The sequence below is a fragment of the Mchenga conophoros genome, linkage group LG9, assembly GCF_057382185.1.
Source record: "Mchenga conophoros isolate Kocher_MC1m ecotype Shallow Benthic linkage group LG9, M_conophoros_male_GT1.1, whole genome shotgun sequence".
NCBI lineage: Eukaryota > Metazoa > Chordata > Actinopteri > Cichliformes > Cichlidae > Mchenga > Mchenga conophoros.
The window spans coordinates 19,080,129-19,093,367 of NC_140534.1; the positions used below are offsets into that span (position 1 = coordinate 19,080,129).

The 13,239-nt window shown below is 37.7% G+C and overlaps 1 protein-coding gene and 1 long non-coding RNA gene across 2 annotated transcripts in view; one reads left to right on the top strand and one right to left on the bottom strand.

Moving 5' to 3' along the window:
• apbb1ip (amyloid beta (A4) precursor protein-binding, family B, member 1 interacting protein) overlaps positions 1-13,239 on the top strand; it is a 30,128-nt gene that overhangs the window by 14,408 nt on the left and 2,481 nt on the right. The window contains exons 7-10 of the mRNA XM_085286790.1: positions 9,480-9,601; positions 10,586-10,660; positions 10,761-10,904; positions 11,370-11,480. Coding sequence (XP_085142916.1) covers positions 9,480-9,601; positions 10,586-10,660; positions 10,761-10,904; positions 11,370-11,480 — 452 coding nt within the window. The remainder of the gene's footprint in view (positions 1-9,479; positions 9,602-10,585; positions 10,661-10,760; positions 10,905-11,369; positions 11,481-13,239) is intronic.
• Positions 1,369-8,809, bottom strand: LOC146567151 (uncharacterized). The gene is made up of 4 exons (XR_014893884.1): positions 4,267-8,809; positions 3,746-3,898; positions 3,297-3,386; positions 1,369-2,712 (listed from the first exon to the last, which is right to left on the bottom strand). It is a non-coding gene; the product is annotated as an uncharacterized LOC146567151 (long non-coding RNA).

Sequence of the window (13,239 nt, forward strand, 5' to 3'; positions counted from 1 at the left end):
CATTTCTGGTTTCTGTTACACTTTAAATTTTTATTTTACTACTGCTCGACAAGTCAGTGTCTTACATGCAAACTATGGACAGCCATGGCAACTATAGCAATCATGAGGAGGTTTTTAGTGACCAATTTTATCAGCCAGCAACCTCCAACAGCCACTCACTAACTGGTCAGGGGTAACAGACTGGTGGTTGTATCATGGTCAATACAGGAGACAGTTCTTGATCAATGTGAGCATAATGTCACACCAAAAAACTCTATAGTCTTGACCTTTAAAATGTTCTCTGAATGAGTTTATGGGCCAAGTCACTGATTTTTATTCATAATGACTGAAAAGTTATGTCAGTTTTGTAAATTTTGGTTATTACAAGCGTCAGAAAGGAAGGAACCCTGTAAGGAGTCTGAAGTTCAAATCTCAGTCACTGTTAATTAATGGTAAGTCTAAGTTGAACTGAACAAAAGTTACAGGCACTATATGCAGAATAGCTCGGTCACATATTTCTAGGAGACTGTACTGTATAAAGCTGTGTGTCATCAGCATAGCTGTGGTAAGTGACACAGTGTCCGTTAGTAGAAATATATACTATATGTACCTTTAAAAATGCTGCAGTGAGTCTGATGGGAAATGCAGCCGCAGTATTGATGGAACCTTTATGGAAAATGATTTTAAGGCACCATTGCACTATGATTCAATATGTAGTTATTTCATAAGATATTTGCTGTTTTAAAAACCCGCAGACAGGTTAAGTGTTTTCAGGGGAAAATAAGAAATCTTTCAGTGCAAAGAAAAAGACATTTGCGATTCGAGGAGCAGTTTGGAATAAATCAAAGAACTTGATCGCACGAATGAGTAACTACCTAAATGACATTGGCAGAAAATACAGAGAAAGATGTCAAAGTTGTGCTGACACCACTTCACCGACAAGTGACATCTGGGTAATTTAGTGCAGAAACGCCGCGGCAATAAGCAATAGCTGAGCAGCAAATATATCAACAAAACCAGAAAAACACAGTGGTGGTATATTACTGTGTTAACAACGCCAGACTTCAGTGTGTTTTTATATGAACTGTCAAACTGTCTCAAACACACTCACACACAAAAATATACACTCACTGTACAAAGTGGGATATTTCATCCTGGTCGAGATGATGGACTGTGTTTTTATTGGCACGGTGGCAGCCAAACTCACTGAAAAAAATATGTTGTTGGATTTACTTAATTCAATGGTGGACATTTGTTGCACACAGATGTTTTGCTTTGGCAGCAACTTAAACAATTGAGTTAAATTAACACAATTTATTCATGTTCAATAAATCTGTGCAATTTGTGTTGATAAAATGTGACTTAAACATGTTTTGATGAAGTAATTTGAGCTCTTGAAATATTTTAATCCTTCACAATTTTCTCACTTTATCCCAACACCATTCGATAACTTTTACCCAATACTACTTGGTCACTTAAATGCTACATGTTATCTTCAAATTACATTTTGCTATTATATTCTAGCATCAAATACACAATTTTCAAATGGAGGCCTTATAACAGATTGTATTGTTCTCTTCCAAGATGGTTGCTGGCATCCACCAGTAACCTTTCAAAACAAAATGTCTAATTTCACTGCATTGACAGTAGGTAAAGAATTAAACTGACATTACTCCTCCACTGAATCTACATAAATCAACAGTTAAATAATGTCAGTTCTTCCGTGTTCTCTGGAATCAATCACAGTAAAGAAATTAGACTGTTTCTTTTGAAAAATGTTGGGAAAGAACAAATCAAAACATTCTAGTTAAGGCCTCTGACGTCAAGATTCAGTTAAACAACAATTATAACTAAACAATTTGAGGTAATGTTAGTTTCCATTAACATTAAATTAGGTTACTGAATTGGCAAACACCTTCCTATTAACATTACCCATTTTACCCCAATAACTAAAGAAATTAGCACTTGCAGGTCAAAACCTTTATTCAAGAGACGCAAAAATAACATTGATACAGTGACTGTCAAAAATTACGGCACTGATCATACTGTGACATCTTGGTTCAAAACAGCACACTTAGAAATATTCAACGTTCTTTACTTCAACTGAATGAAAGTGAAAATACCATTTCACACGACCCATATGGGATATTTAGACTGCATAACTGTTCATGCTACATCTCTTCACTAGTAAAAGAAAGAAAAAATACAAAGAGAAATTTAAAAATGCTGCCAAAATGCTGTACAGAGCAAAAGGAAAAACAAACAACAACAACAAAAACGGCTCGTCCTCATGGCAGTTGCAGAGTATATAAAAATGAACCCTGCGATCTGTTCCTGGAATTGAGCTTCAAAAATGCAGCAGAACAAGTGTGAGATTTAAATGTCCTCTCACCTAGAGCTGATCAGCTTGCATGCATAACAGTGAGCTTTCCTTGCAGGAGCAGTTTTGTCTTAGTTGTGAGCTTTTCTTGAGAGCTGAGTTGCATCCAACTCCATTACCACCCTTTGAATCACCTCAAAAGTGTAGCAGAGTTGTGATGGATAACTCATATTGAAGGAATAAAAAAGGTCCAAACAGCATGGCTACTGCAAAGGTCACGTTATCCAGATCTTGAAGAACTACTATACCCTCGATGATGATGCCAACATCAGAAAAGTCATTGCCTGGTGCATCCTCTGGAGACAGATGTTCATTGTGGTTTTCTCAATCTGTGCAGTGGCCTCAGTCAAGTCCTGGTTAAACACAAAACATTTCTTTAAGATTCCTTTTTAAACTCATCTCTTTTGAATCTACCAGTTCTAATGTTAGAGTAATTTAAACCAATGCAAGCAACATAGTAAATAGCTATAGCCAAAGAGTGGCCTGCCATGCTGCCATTCATGGTCTAACAGAGTTTCTAAGAGAGGGTGAAAAACATAATTTCAAATGCTTTACATTAGTTTTTCTTAGAAAGACACCGGCCCATCAGAAATCCAGGTTATGTCACTCAGAAGATGTTAGAATTTAGACTTTCAGCCCCACAATTTGGTTAGCTGTTGGTCTTTTTTTTTTTTCAAACAAAAGCTAATGTAAATATTGGTGGGATTTTCCTTTGTTCACTAGAATGACAAATTTAAAGTTTTTTCACACTGATGTGACCCCTAATATAGGGGGGTGGGGCCTCAAGGGGGGGTGGCCGAGTTCACTACCAGGCCTCATGTGAACTTCAAATTATTAAAGAGGACTACTGGTCCTAACCAGTCCAATGAGGATCAAGTGGATAACTAAATGCATTTTTAAATGTTGCAAAGCCACAATCTACTCATAAAACACTCACCATGAACTCCTGCACCAAGATGTTGCAATTGTCTTTCACACAGATGCGGAGCACTTTGATGAGGGACTCCCTTCGAGCATTAATGTCATCCTAAAGTATTATAACAAAGAAAACAGAGATTTGTGAACTTTTCAGTAGCACAGAAGAAAATGATCCCAGACAAAAACTTAAACCAGTCAACATGCAACACCAGCATCTACAAAGAAATATCAAAAGTTCCTGTTTGACATCAACTTTATGGATATATAGTTTCCAGAACATTTATTTTTTTAAAAAGATAAATTTTTCTCAGTGGGCCAGTAAATGCATAACGAAAATTATGGCATCCTTTCGGTGGAATCAGTACTCACGGGTAATAGTTGACTGTTTCAATGGATGTAGCATAAAAATTTTACTGACCTAATGCAATACATATACACTTTGTAGTTAAAGAATTTTAAAGTTCTTACTGTCATCATGGCAGCTACATCCTTTAGCTTTGTGCCCTGTTCCCCCGATCACTTTGCAAACACTTTCAGCAGACTGTCAGAGAGAAACTCAGCTCCGTCAGAAACCTTGACTGTAAAGGCAAGGTTGGGATGCACTGGAATGCTGCATTTTATCTAAAATGACATAAAATTATTTTGAAATAACAGCAGGCACTGTGCTTGGTTAATCAGTAATGTTTTGTTGAATAAAAACTGTGTTTCCAGATCTTATGGGATTAAAAAAATCCAAAGATGTTTGTTTCTGATTTGTAACCCAAGAACCCACAAGTTACAACCTCATTTTAGTTCAAGTGTGCATTAATGTGAGTCCAGTAATCACCTTTCTGACAATACATACAGGTTAAACCTATGGCAGATTTTGGATTTCTCAGTTGTATTAATAGGGTGGTCTATTTGAGTATGCATGCACCTAATAATTATAAAAAAACCTATTATAATTCAGTTACAGAAACCTTAAGCGAAAATAGAATATACTTTCTTACCATAACACCTTGAACCCACAATCCATCAGCTGACTCCTGGTGAAATGCAGAATAGAGGTCATCTCTCAATGTGCAGCAAAAAAAAACAAAAACAAAAGGACAGCAGGTGAGGGCAGGAGGGGTAGGGATGTAAGCTAGCATAATGCCGCTGATGATATTAGCTAAAGCTGTTCAATGTCCAAAATCTCACTAACACCACGGTGCAGTAAATACACAATGTAACTGAAGAGTCAGTTGGCAAATCTATTCACACAGAAAACCAAATTATGTCGTGAGTGCCTCGTAATTAGGTTTAATGTGATATTACGGCTCTTGTGCCAAAGACAAATTCAAATGAAAAAGCGCCAATTCTTTGACAACAGATAAAACAGCAAATAAGCTAACGGCTCTTTTTTAGCATGTTACATGGCGGCACTCTAGACGTTTAACTACATTTGGCTGAAATATGGTAAACATTAATTCAAAAAATCAAGACATACCAAAAAACGTAGAGTTGGCTGCTCGACTTGACTGAGATGGATGCATTTTTTAAACCACGATCCAAAGCCCGCGAGATGAAATCACGCGTGGTTTCACGAGATTTAACGTTGCTATCTTATTGACTTACTTCACCTGAACATGATATGAACAATTTAATACACCCTTTCTGCATATCATGTAGTTTTTACACTATATAGTTACATTTATCTTTAAAACATGAGGCAATTGTGTTAAATACATGCAAGATGCTTACATAAATCCAAGAGATGGCCAGTCCCTTTTTTTCAGTGCTGCACCGAGCTCACAATGAAACACTGATCTTACTCCCATCCATCTCTTTCTTGCCCTCCTCCTCTCCTTTATATTTATATTCTCTGTCGCTCTCTTGCTTACACTCACACGAGGAGTGTAGACAGGTGGGTTTAATTTGCTGTATCGGACACTGTCAGTCATCCTCCCTGTCATGCGGAAATAGAAGCCTTATGATCTCAGGCCTCCGTCTGAGCTGTCTGTGCTATATTTACTTCGGCTGCTGGGCTGCACCAACATTGGCGGTACCATCTGCTTTTTGTGTTTTCTTACCACTTTATCAGATTTTAACAGAGATAATTGGTGTTTTTAAATAGCCATTTTTCTATATCATACACAGAGATTTGTTTTATTTCATCCTGAAGCAGTTTTAATCAAATACTGGTGGTAAAACCATTAACTTTTGTGAGCAATAAAATATGAGTCGTTATTATTTTGCTTTAAAGAAATTTTATATGCTGTTGTGACGCACAAAATTAATGGCTAAGCGTTGAATTATTCAATTTCTTATTTTAAATTTGAAGATGAAGAATAAGAACATGTTAATCCACTGCAGTTTACATCTTTAGACATTCATCATAATTATATAACTTTAATAATATATTATTTTGCTGGGGACTGTGGTGTGTAGAAAATATTACTCAGAAACAGAAAAATCATAAATTGTTAATGACTGTTTTCAACAGAGGATAAATACATGCTTTTGACAACATGAGAGGACAATGGTACAGAATAATAAACTTTATCAGATTGGGATATATATCATTAGGTTTTTTTTCATAACACTTGTTTTAAAAACGTTTTCCTATCAAAGAATGTGTCTGTTAAAGGGTATAATACATGTAAAATAAAAATAAAATCTTCAACTAAGACTTTACTCTTGGTATGGATGGAATAAATCAACAAAGCACTCTCATATATATATCATACTGTACATAAAAGATGGACAAAACCACTGTGACATCACCTATTGGTTTAGACTAGATTGTCTAGATTGTCTTTTTCACAATAATTTTTAAATAATTTTTCGGACATTTTTGCCTTTGTTAGATAAAACAGGGAAGATTAGACAAATGTGGAAACCCAGTGAGCTAAACTACCAGTCATGACATTTACAAGTGAAGGTGGAGTGCTAAAGGTATCAGCTAAAGCTAACTAGCTTGACTGAACCTGCAATTTAGTTATAAGTGTCATATAGAGAAAGTAATAAAGTACTAACATATCACTCTCAACAACTCTGAAAAACAATTCTTGAATGGAGGAAATTAAATTCACAACAAGCCATATTATTTCTCAAATAATTACCGGTATACACAAATGCTCTTAAAGTAACAAATTAGATGAAATGATACCTAGCATGTAGATAGCAGCTATGCTAATGTTATCACCAACCTCTTATTTGAAGCAAACAATGCAAACGTCAAGCCTTTGTACAGTTAATACAGTACAATACAGAGTTTTTGTTGTTGTTTGTTCGATTTTTATACAAGACATGTATTTCAACTGTAAATTTGGGCATATTACATCAGCCACTGGATTTAGCCTCTCCATTCTGAGCTTCAGCATTAGCTTTTTGGCTGTCAGCACACTACATCATGATAATGAGAGAGACATGGCTTCGGAAAGATATTCCAGACACCCTGAATCAACTAGAAAGTTTTTTATGTGTACAAGGAGGGGGATTTATGTGTGTCTTCTTCTTTTAAAGCAAGCCGCAAGTGGCCATTAGAGGAACTGCAGGGTTTAGTAATGTTTTTAATCTCAATTTCAAGTTAAATTCCTCTTCCTTCATTTTGATTTATATTCCCACTTCTATTTGCACCTCATGATAAAGATGACATATCTGTGCTGCTGGTGCAAAAAATAAGAGCCGATGTGCGTTTTTCCCTTTGGTCAGCACTAACCAAATCATAGTTCTTGGCTTAAATTAGTCGTCTGACACACAGACTGCTATCTATAGTGTGCCAGCCATGCAAGAATTCCTCTGTGTGCGCCATTTGACTCACAGACACATGAGTGTTTGGGATTTTGTGTCACCTTTGGCTAACTGCACAGAAAAACAGCTCCAAAATGGAAACAGTTAATTCATTTTTAAACCCTTGAACATTACTAACACTGCAGCTGACCTTTAATCTTCTTCAGCAAAACGTCAAAGCAAATCATGCCCAATAAACACCCACAGAGCTCAACGAGCAACACCAGCTTTCCAGAAAATCTCCGCTGTCATACATTCACCCATGTGCTCGCCATGCACACTACTGAAAAGCACCATGTGGTTAATGCAGTTCAAAGGGACTTTTACTCCTAATAACTCACTCCAGCAAGCAAAGTCACACCATCCATTTAATGATTGTAATAGTCAAACTAGTCTGGAACCCTGGCAGCAATTTATTTAATGCCTACCTCTGCCTCAGCTGGTAACCCATAATTTGAGACCAGGGCTAAACTACATTCAAAGGGCCAGTATATGATGGAGATCTACAGCACCAGGCATGTGGGTGGGCAAAGGAGGAAAAAGGAGGAGAAGGAGGAGGAGAAGGAAAAAGCTCTTAATGTGTTTTGGAGGTTTAGTACCATTTAAAGTCCTGCCAGCAAATGCTGGAGGTTGGATTTTATTGGGTCCTCCATTAATTCAGCTCATTTGAAATAGACAATTGTAAAGCTGTGCGACTGACTTTGAAGCAAGTGCAGCTGATTTAAAGATTTCGCGATGGAGTGATCTACTGCGGCGAAGCATTTGTTTTGACTTGCTTCATGGCACAAAGATAAAGTCTGGCGTGCTTTCTGGTTTGAACAATAGTGCACCGAGAAAGTAAACTGGAGACAGTTTAATCTTCCAAAGTGGCTGAGCCAAACTATATCTCATGGCTGATTGAAGAGAGATCAGCTGGATTTACTGCAGAGATAGAAAGAAATAGTGCTTTACTTAAATGTGCTAATAATATCTGACATTCAGAACCACCACATGTTGCATGAAAGGACCAGCATCTGAGAACAAGGGAATAAAAAATAAATTCCTTCAGCGTGCTTTTCACCTCCGGCTCTGAAGACCTTGGACTGCTTTCTGTCATTTTAGTTTTAAAATGCAAAAGTGGGAGGTTACTCTACAGTTCCTAAAAGCATGGGGAAGACCAAGGAGGAACTTGCAGAGGCTGCTATGCATGTATAGCTAAATATATTAGCAAAAAATAAAATACAGAAGCTGTTTTTGTTTTTTTTTTATTTTTCAGAGCAGGAAAAGAAACGTATTGCTCTTTGAACCTCAGGCTGCTTTAGCTTTGCAAATGATGACTGTGTTAGAAACAAAAAGAGAACTACTTGTTTCCTTCCGTTGAATTTAAAACGGACCCCGATGAAGGTTCAAAGCAAAAAAATACTAATCTCACAATACAATTTTTTTTTAAAATAATGGACTTTTGTCCTCACCAGTCATCTAATCACATCCATTTAGATGTGAGCCTTTCTTGACATTTCACAGGGTAATAATATTCTTTATTTCCACTGTTGTCCAGTGACAGCAGGTATAAATTTTAGTGATATATTAAATAAAGCTAAAATTAAGTAAGATGAAGCACCACATGGATAAGCTCCAGCATTAAAATCATGGCTTTTAAACACTTAATTAGAAGGTTTCTTTTTCTTTACTTTAGCGTGATACTTGATACTGTGGACATATGTGTAACAAGATATTGAACTACAGTTTTTTAGGAAGTAGACAAATAACATATCAGAATAGAGACTATAAATAGCAATATGTGTGTCATACGCTTGAGAGACTCACTCAGGTCTGGCTTAAAGTCGCTCTGGCCCTTTGGTACTGTTGGGGGAAAACTCTGTAAAAAACCCAGGAGAAATAAAGACACAATGAGACAAAGTTACTTTCTTTATCAAACGTGTACACGGGTGAGCTGCTAAGAACAACTCACACCATGCACAGTGGCTTGGTAATTTTTATAGGCACAGAGCACAGAGACAGTGAGAACAGGATAACAAATAATAAACAGATAAAATAAAACAACTCCATATATGGTGCTAGTCTCGTCAGCAGAGAGCTAGGGAAGATAAAACAATCTAAAACAATATGTCCCAGAAACAAGATGTGTTTGCTGGGAAAGTCTAAAAAGATAATTCTAAACTAATCTAACCATAGGCAGAGGGCAGACAAAAGGCATCTTTGTACATTTAAAAGAAGGTAAAGAAACATAGAATCATTTTTCCTGTAACAGGTACCTTAATATTCTCCAGTTCAAGCCTCTTCATTCCCCTGGTGTGACTTTGCATGGTGGAATTTCAAAAGCTAAACTATGTGAAGAATCTGTCATCTCATTAAAAAAACAGTACATCAAAATGACTCTTCTCCAGCAATATTTCACTATGAATGTGCCAGACTAATAAGTTATACATCTATTCTTTTCTTTTGGCAGAACGGGCGTTTGAAGACCACGAGAACCTTGTGGACCCACTCTCAGTGTGGACAAGGGACAGCGAGAACAAAGTACTCTTCCAAGAGAGACCAGAGAAATATGAGGTTTTCAAAAACCCACAGGTTGGTCTACTTCAATAGTTTCTCTTTTATAAAACTATATGAACCTCTATAAATGAACACTGATAATAAGCAGCGTTCGTGTGGGATCTCACACATCCATTGGGTGAGATGTGGTGTGGCTCCTTATTCTTGGACTGAATTTGTGCAAATCTATCTGCACGTTGTTTCAGCTCTGCGCCGTCTGGTTGTTTTCACCTTCTCAATTATGCAATGTCTTTTCGTCCTTGCGGCACGACCTCTTACGTTTATGTCCACACTGCAGTATATCAAGCGAAACAGCTTCAGGCAAAAAAAAGGAGATCTTGGCATGTTTGTGATACAATGAGACCCTTTAATATCTTACAGTATTTAATGGATTCGGTCTGTTGGCAGAGGCAAACAGCTGGGTTGGAAAACCAGCGAAGATTTTCTCGTTTTTAAAGTATTCCATCATGTCTTCCATGTCTTCCAACAAAAGACAGATCTCTTTCATACAGTATGTCCTTATTCATTTACTATTTGAGCTTTTGACATGAACTACCAAATAGATTTTCCCTCTGGGCTTTTCCTCACAATGAAAACATACTGGCTCGGACTATGATATGACGCCAAAGTATTTCACTCATACAGAGACAAAAGGGATTGAGACCCCGATGTTTTTTGTTTTTTAAAGGTTATATGACTTCTTCTGCTCTTTTAGAGAATGATATCCTTTAGTTTAATTCCTTAACCCTTAAAACCTTGAAGGTAGAGGAGCTAAAACTGCTCGTTTCAGACAGAGGATGAACCGACAAGCTGCATCAAGGCCCAGTGAGATAAATAAGCTTTTTTCTGAATTGTTATTCATGCAAACCTTCTTCATATGATTCCAAGAAGAAAAGAACTGAGCTGTAAATAAGTCTAATAGGTCCAGTTTAAGTTGTTTTACAAAGAGGTGGCCTAACCAATAAACCAACATGCCCGTCCCTAAAGCAATAATTCAAGCACTTTGTTTTGTTCCTGCAGAACTTTTATCTGTGGAAGAAGGATAAGACAACTCTCAGAGATATGAAAGATAAGGACAAAGAGTTATTAATACAGGTAAAACACACTCACATACAACCTATAGGTGTAACATCATCCATAAGGTGACTTTTTCCTATTAGTAACTTACCCTTTCATCCCCTCCTCATCTCTGCAGGAGAACTTCTGCGGGACTTCCATCATCGTGCCTGATCTCGAGGGGGTGCTGCATCTTAGAGAAGACGGAAAGAAGTCCTGGAAGCAGCGGCTCTTCCAGCTGAGGGCCTCGGGAATTTATTATGTGCCCAAAGGGAAGACCAAGGTCAGGAGTCAAAAGGAGAATGCAAGAGAGAAAACACACGTCCAATTGCTAATGCTCTGATTCAGCCGGCCTCAGACATGCTGAACAGAAGTGGTGAAAGATGAAAATCCCACAGATACAGAGATATTTTTGCTATGTCAACTGAAACCCTAATGAAGTGTAATATCAAGTTTTTTCATCTTTCCAAGGGACTGTTAAGAGTCTTTCAGCTTTATTAACCCCACTTTTGTGTTATGCACCGCTGGATATAACTGGGGTTATTACTCCCCCTCTGATACCTGCAGTGTACTTGCCACATATCTCAGATCTTTTGGCAGCTCCTGCTCCCAAATAACCATTTATGCATCACATTATACCCTGCTACTGCATCTGTAGGGTAGATATTGAATTTAGTTGGCACAGAAACAGGTAAATGGCAAAAAAGAAAAAACCCAAACCGAACAATCGTCTTTTGTTCCCTTTCAGTCGTCCCGTGACCTCGTCTGCTTCGTCCAGTTCGACAACGTAAACGTCTACTACGGCAAAGACTTTAAGAGCAAATACAAAGCTCCAACTGACTTTTGCTTTGTGCTGAAGGTAAGGCTGCATATCAATTCAGCTCGCTTCAAAGCCACACGCCACACGCCCTTTCATTGTGGACCAGATAAACGCAGAAGCTGCAACTTCCTTCACACTGTGTGCTACACTAAGTGCTGCACTATTTAAAAGATGCTAACCAAAGTGGTGAGCGTGGCAAGCCCTGCAGCTGCCTGCATGGCTGGAAATTTTCAAAAGCAATTAATACTTCGATTTAAAGAAGTGAAACAGCACCGTTTTGTCCTATTTAGTCTCAAAAGTGGCAAGAATTTTAAGAAACCTCCTACTTCTTGTAATCATTTACACAAAAGTACTTTTTGTCTATTTAAGAGTGATTTTAAAGTGTAATAGTGGCAGTAGTTTGAGGTACTTACAGTAATCATTTAAGGGTAAAAAATGCTGACGGACGCAAAAGCAAGAATTAGATGGTTTGCTGGTCAGTGTTAAAGGGATGTGAAAGTCTGCTTTTTTCTTTTCCCCTATCTTGTCTGGGAAACACTAGAATCAGCAGATCCCATTAGACTAGATGTTGAGGAGCAGAGCAAAAAGAGCTTAGAGAAGCAAAGAAACTGAATTAGCTTCAAGTGAAAGACAAAATACTCGAGGCTTGGGTTGAAGGGAATAAGGCGCTGCTGCAAGGGCAAACAGAAAATTACCTTTCAGAACTCCAGCCAGGTTTCAACTGGCCTCCTTACCTTAAAGTTAAACTTACAAAGTAAATACAGTAATAGCTGAAGCTGTTCTTAGCTGCCAGAATGTTAAATTAGCGTTTTGACAGATTGATGAGGTGGCGTTTATGAGCTGACAAAAAACTGCTGCAATTCAAGGACGACAACAGAACAATTTAGCCTCATCAATTTGCTGTTAAATATTCAGAGGAGCAGCCGGAGGTGATCTCTAATACCACCCCCATTATGAATAACCAAGCTTCTATAACTCATATTGTGTCATTACAAGGTAATTTAACTTCGGCTTCAGGGAGGGAAACAATAGACTGGGGGAATTAATGTTACAGTAAGTGTTTATGGTCATAAAGTTGGCATATGTGGATATCTTCTTGCATGGAAGCAACAACAAAAGCAAAACGAACATCAGCCTTCTCACTAGTCGCAATAATATTGAATTACATGATCCATCGGAGGACTGGTTTCTGTTCACACCTGCAAACAGAAATATCCCACAAAACAGGAAGTGAATATATATATTTATTATTTATTTGACTTGCACCAAACGATCTGCTTCTAGACCCACGCTGCCCCCTTATGGCTCTCTGTAATATCGAGGAGAAAGTAAACAATAGCAACAAGTAGGTCACAGTGTAGCAGGTTTAGCCTGTCGTTGCCTCAAAACTAGCTTAGTGTGCATTTAATATAAGTGACTGTCAATATATTTAATTAAGATAGGGTTCCTGTAATGAAGCAGATTTGTGCAGTTGGGTTTTTAGGACATAAATTATCATGGAAACTTCAAGCTAATTTCTTGAACTCTTTAAAATCTGTACATCTGAGCATGAAAACAGTCATGAAGACTCATAAATTATTAATGCTTTTATGAGAAGATGAGACCCTGCATGTGCATAAAACTGTTCAGGGTTTCAACTTACAATCATTTTAAATCCTGATCAATCTGCCAGAATGGACACGAAGGAACTGGACCACTTACTGAGTTACACCAGCTGTTCAGCCATGGAAATCCATACCGTTAAGCTCCTGGTGCGCAGTTTTTGTGCTGATGTTAATGTCAGAGGAGATCTGGAGCT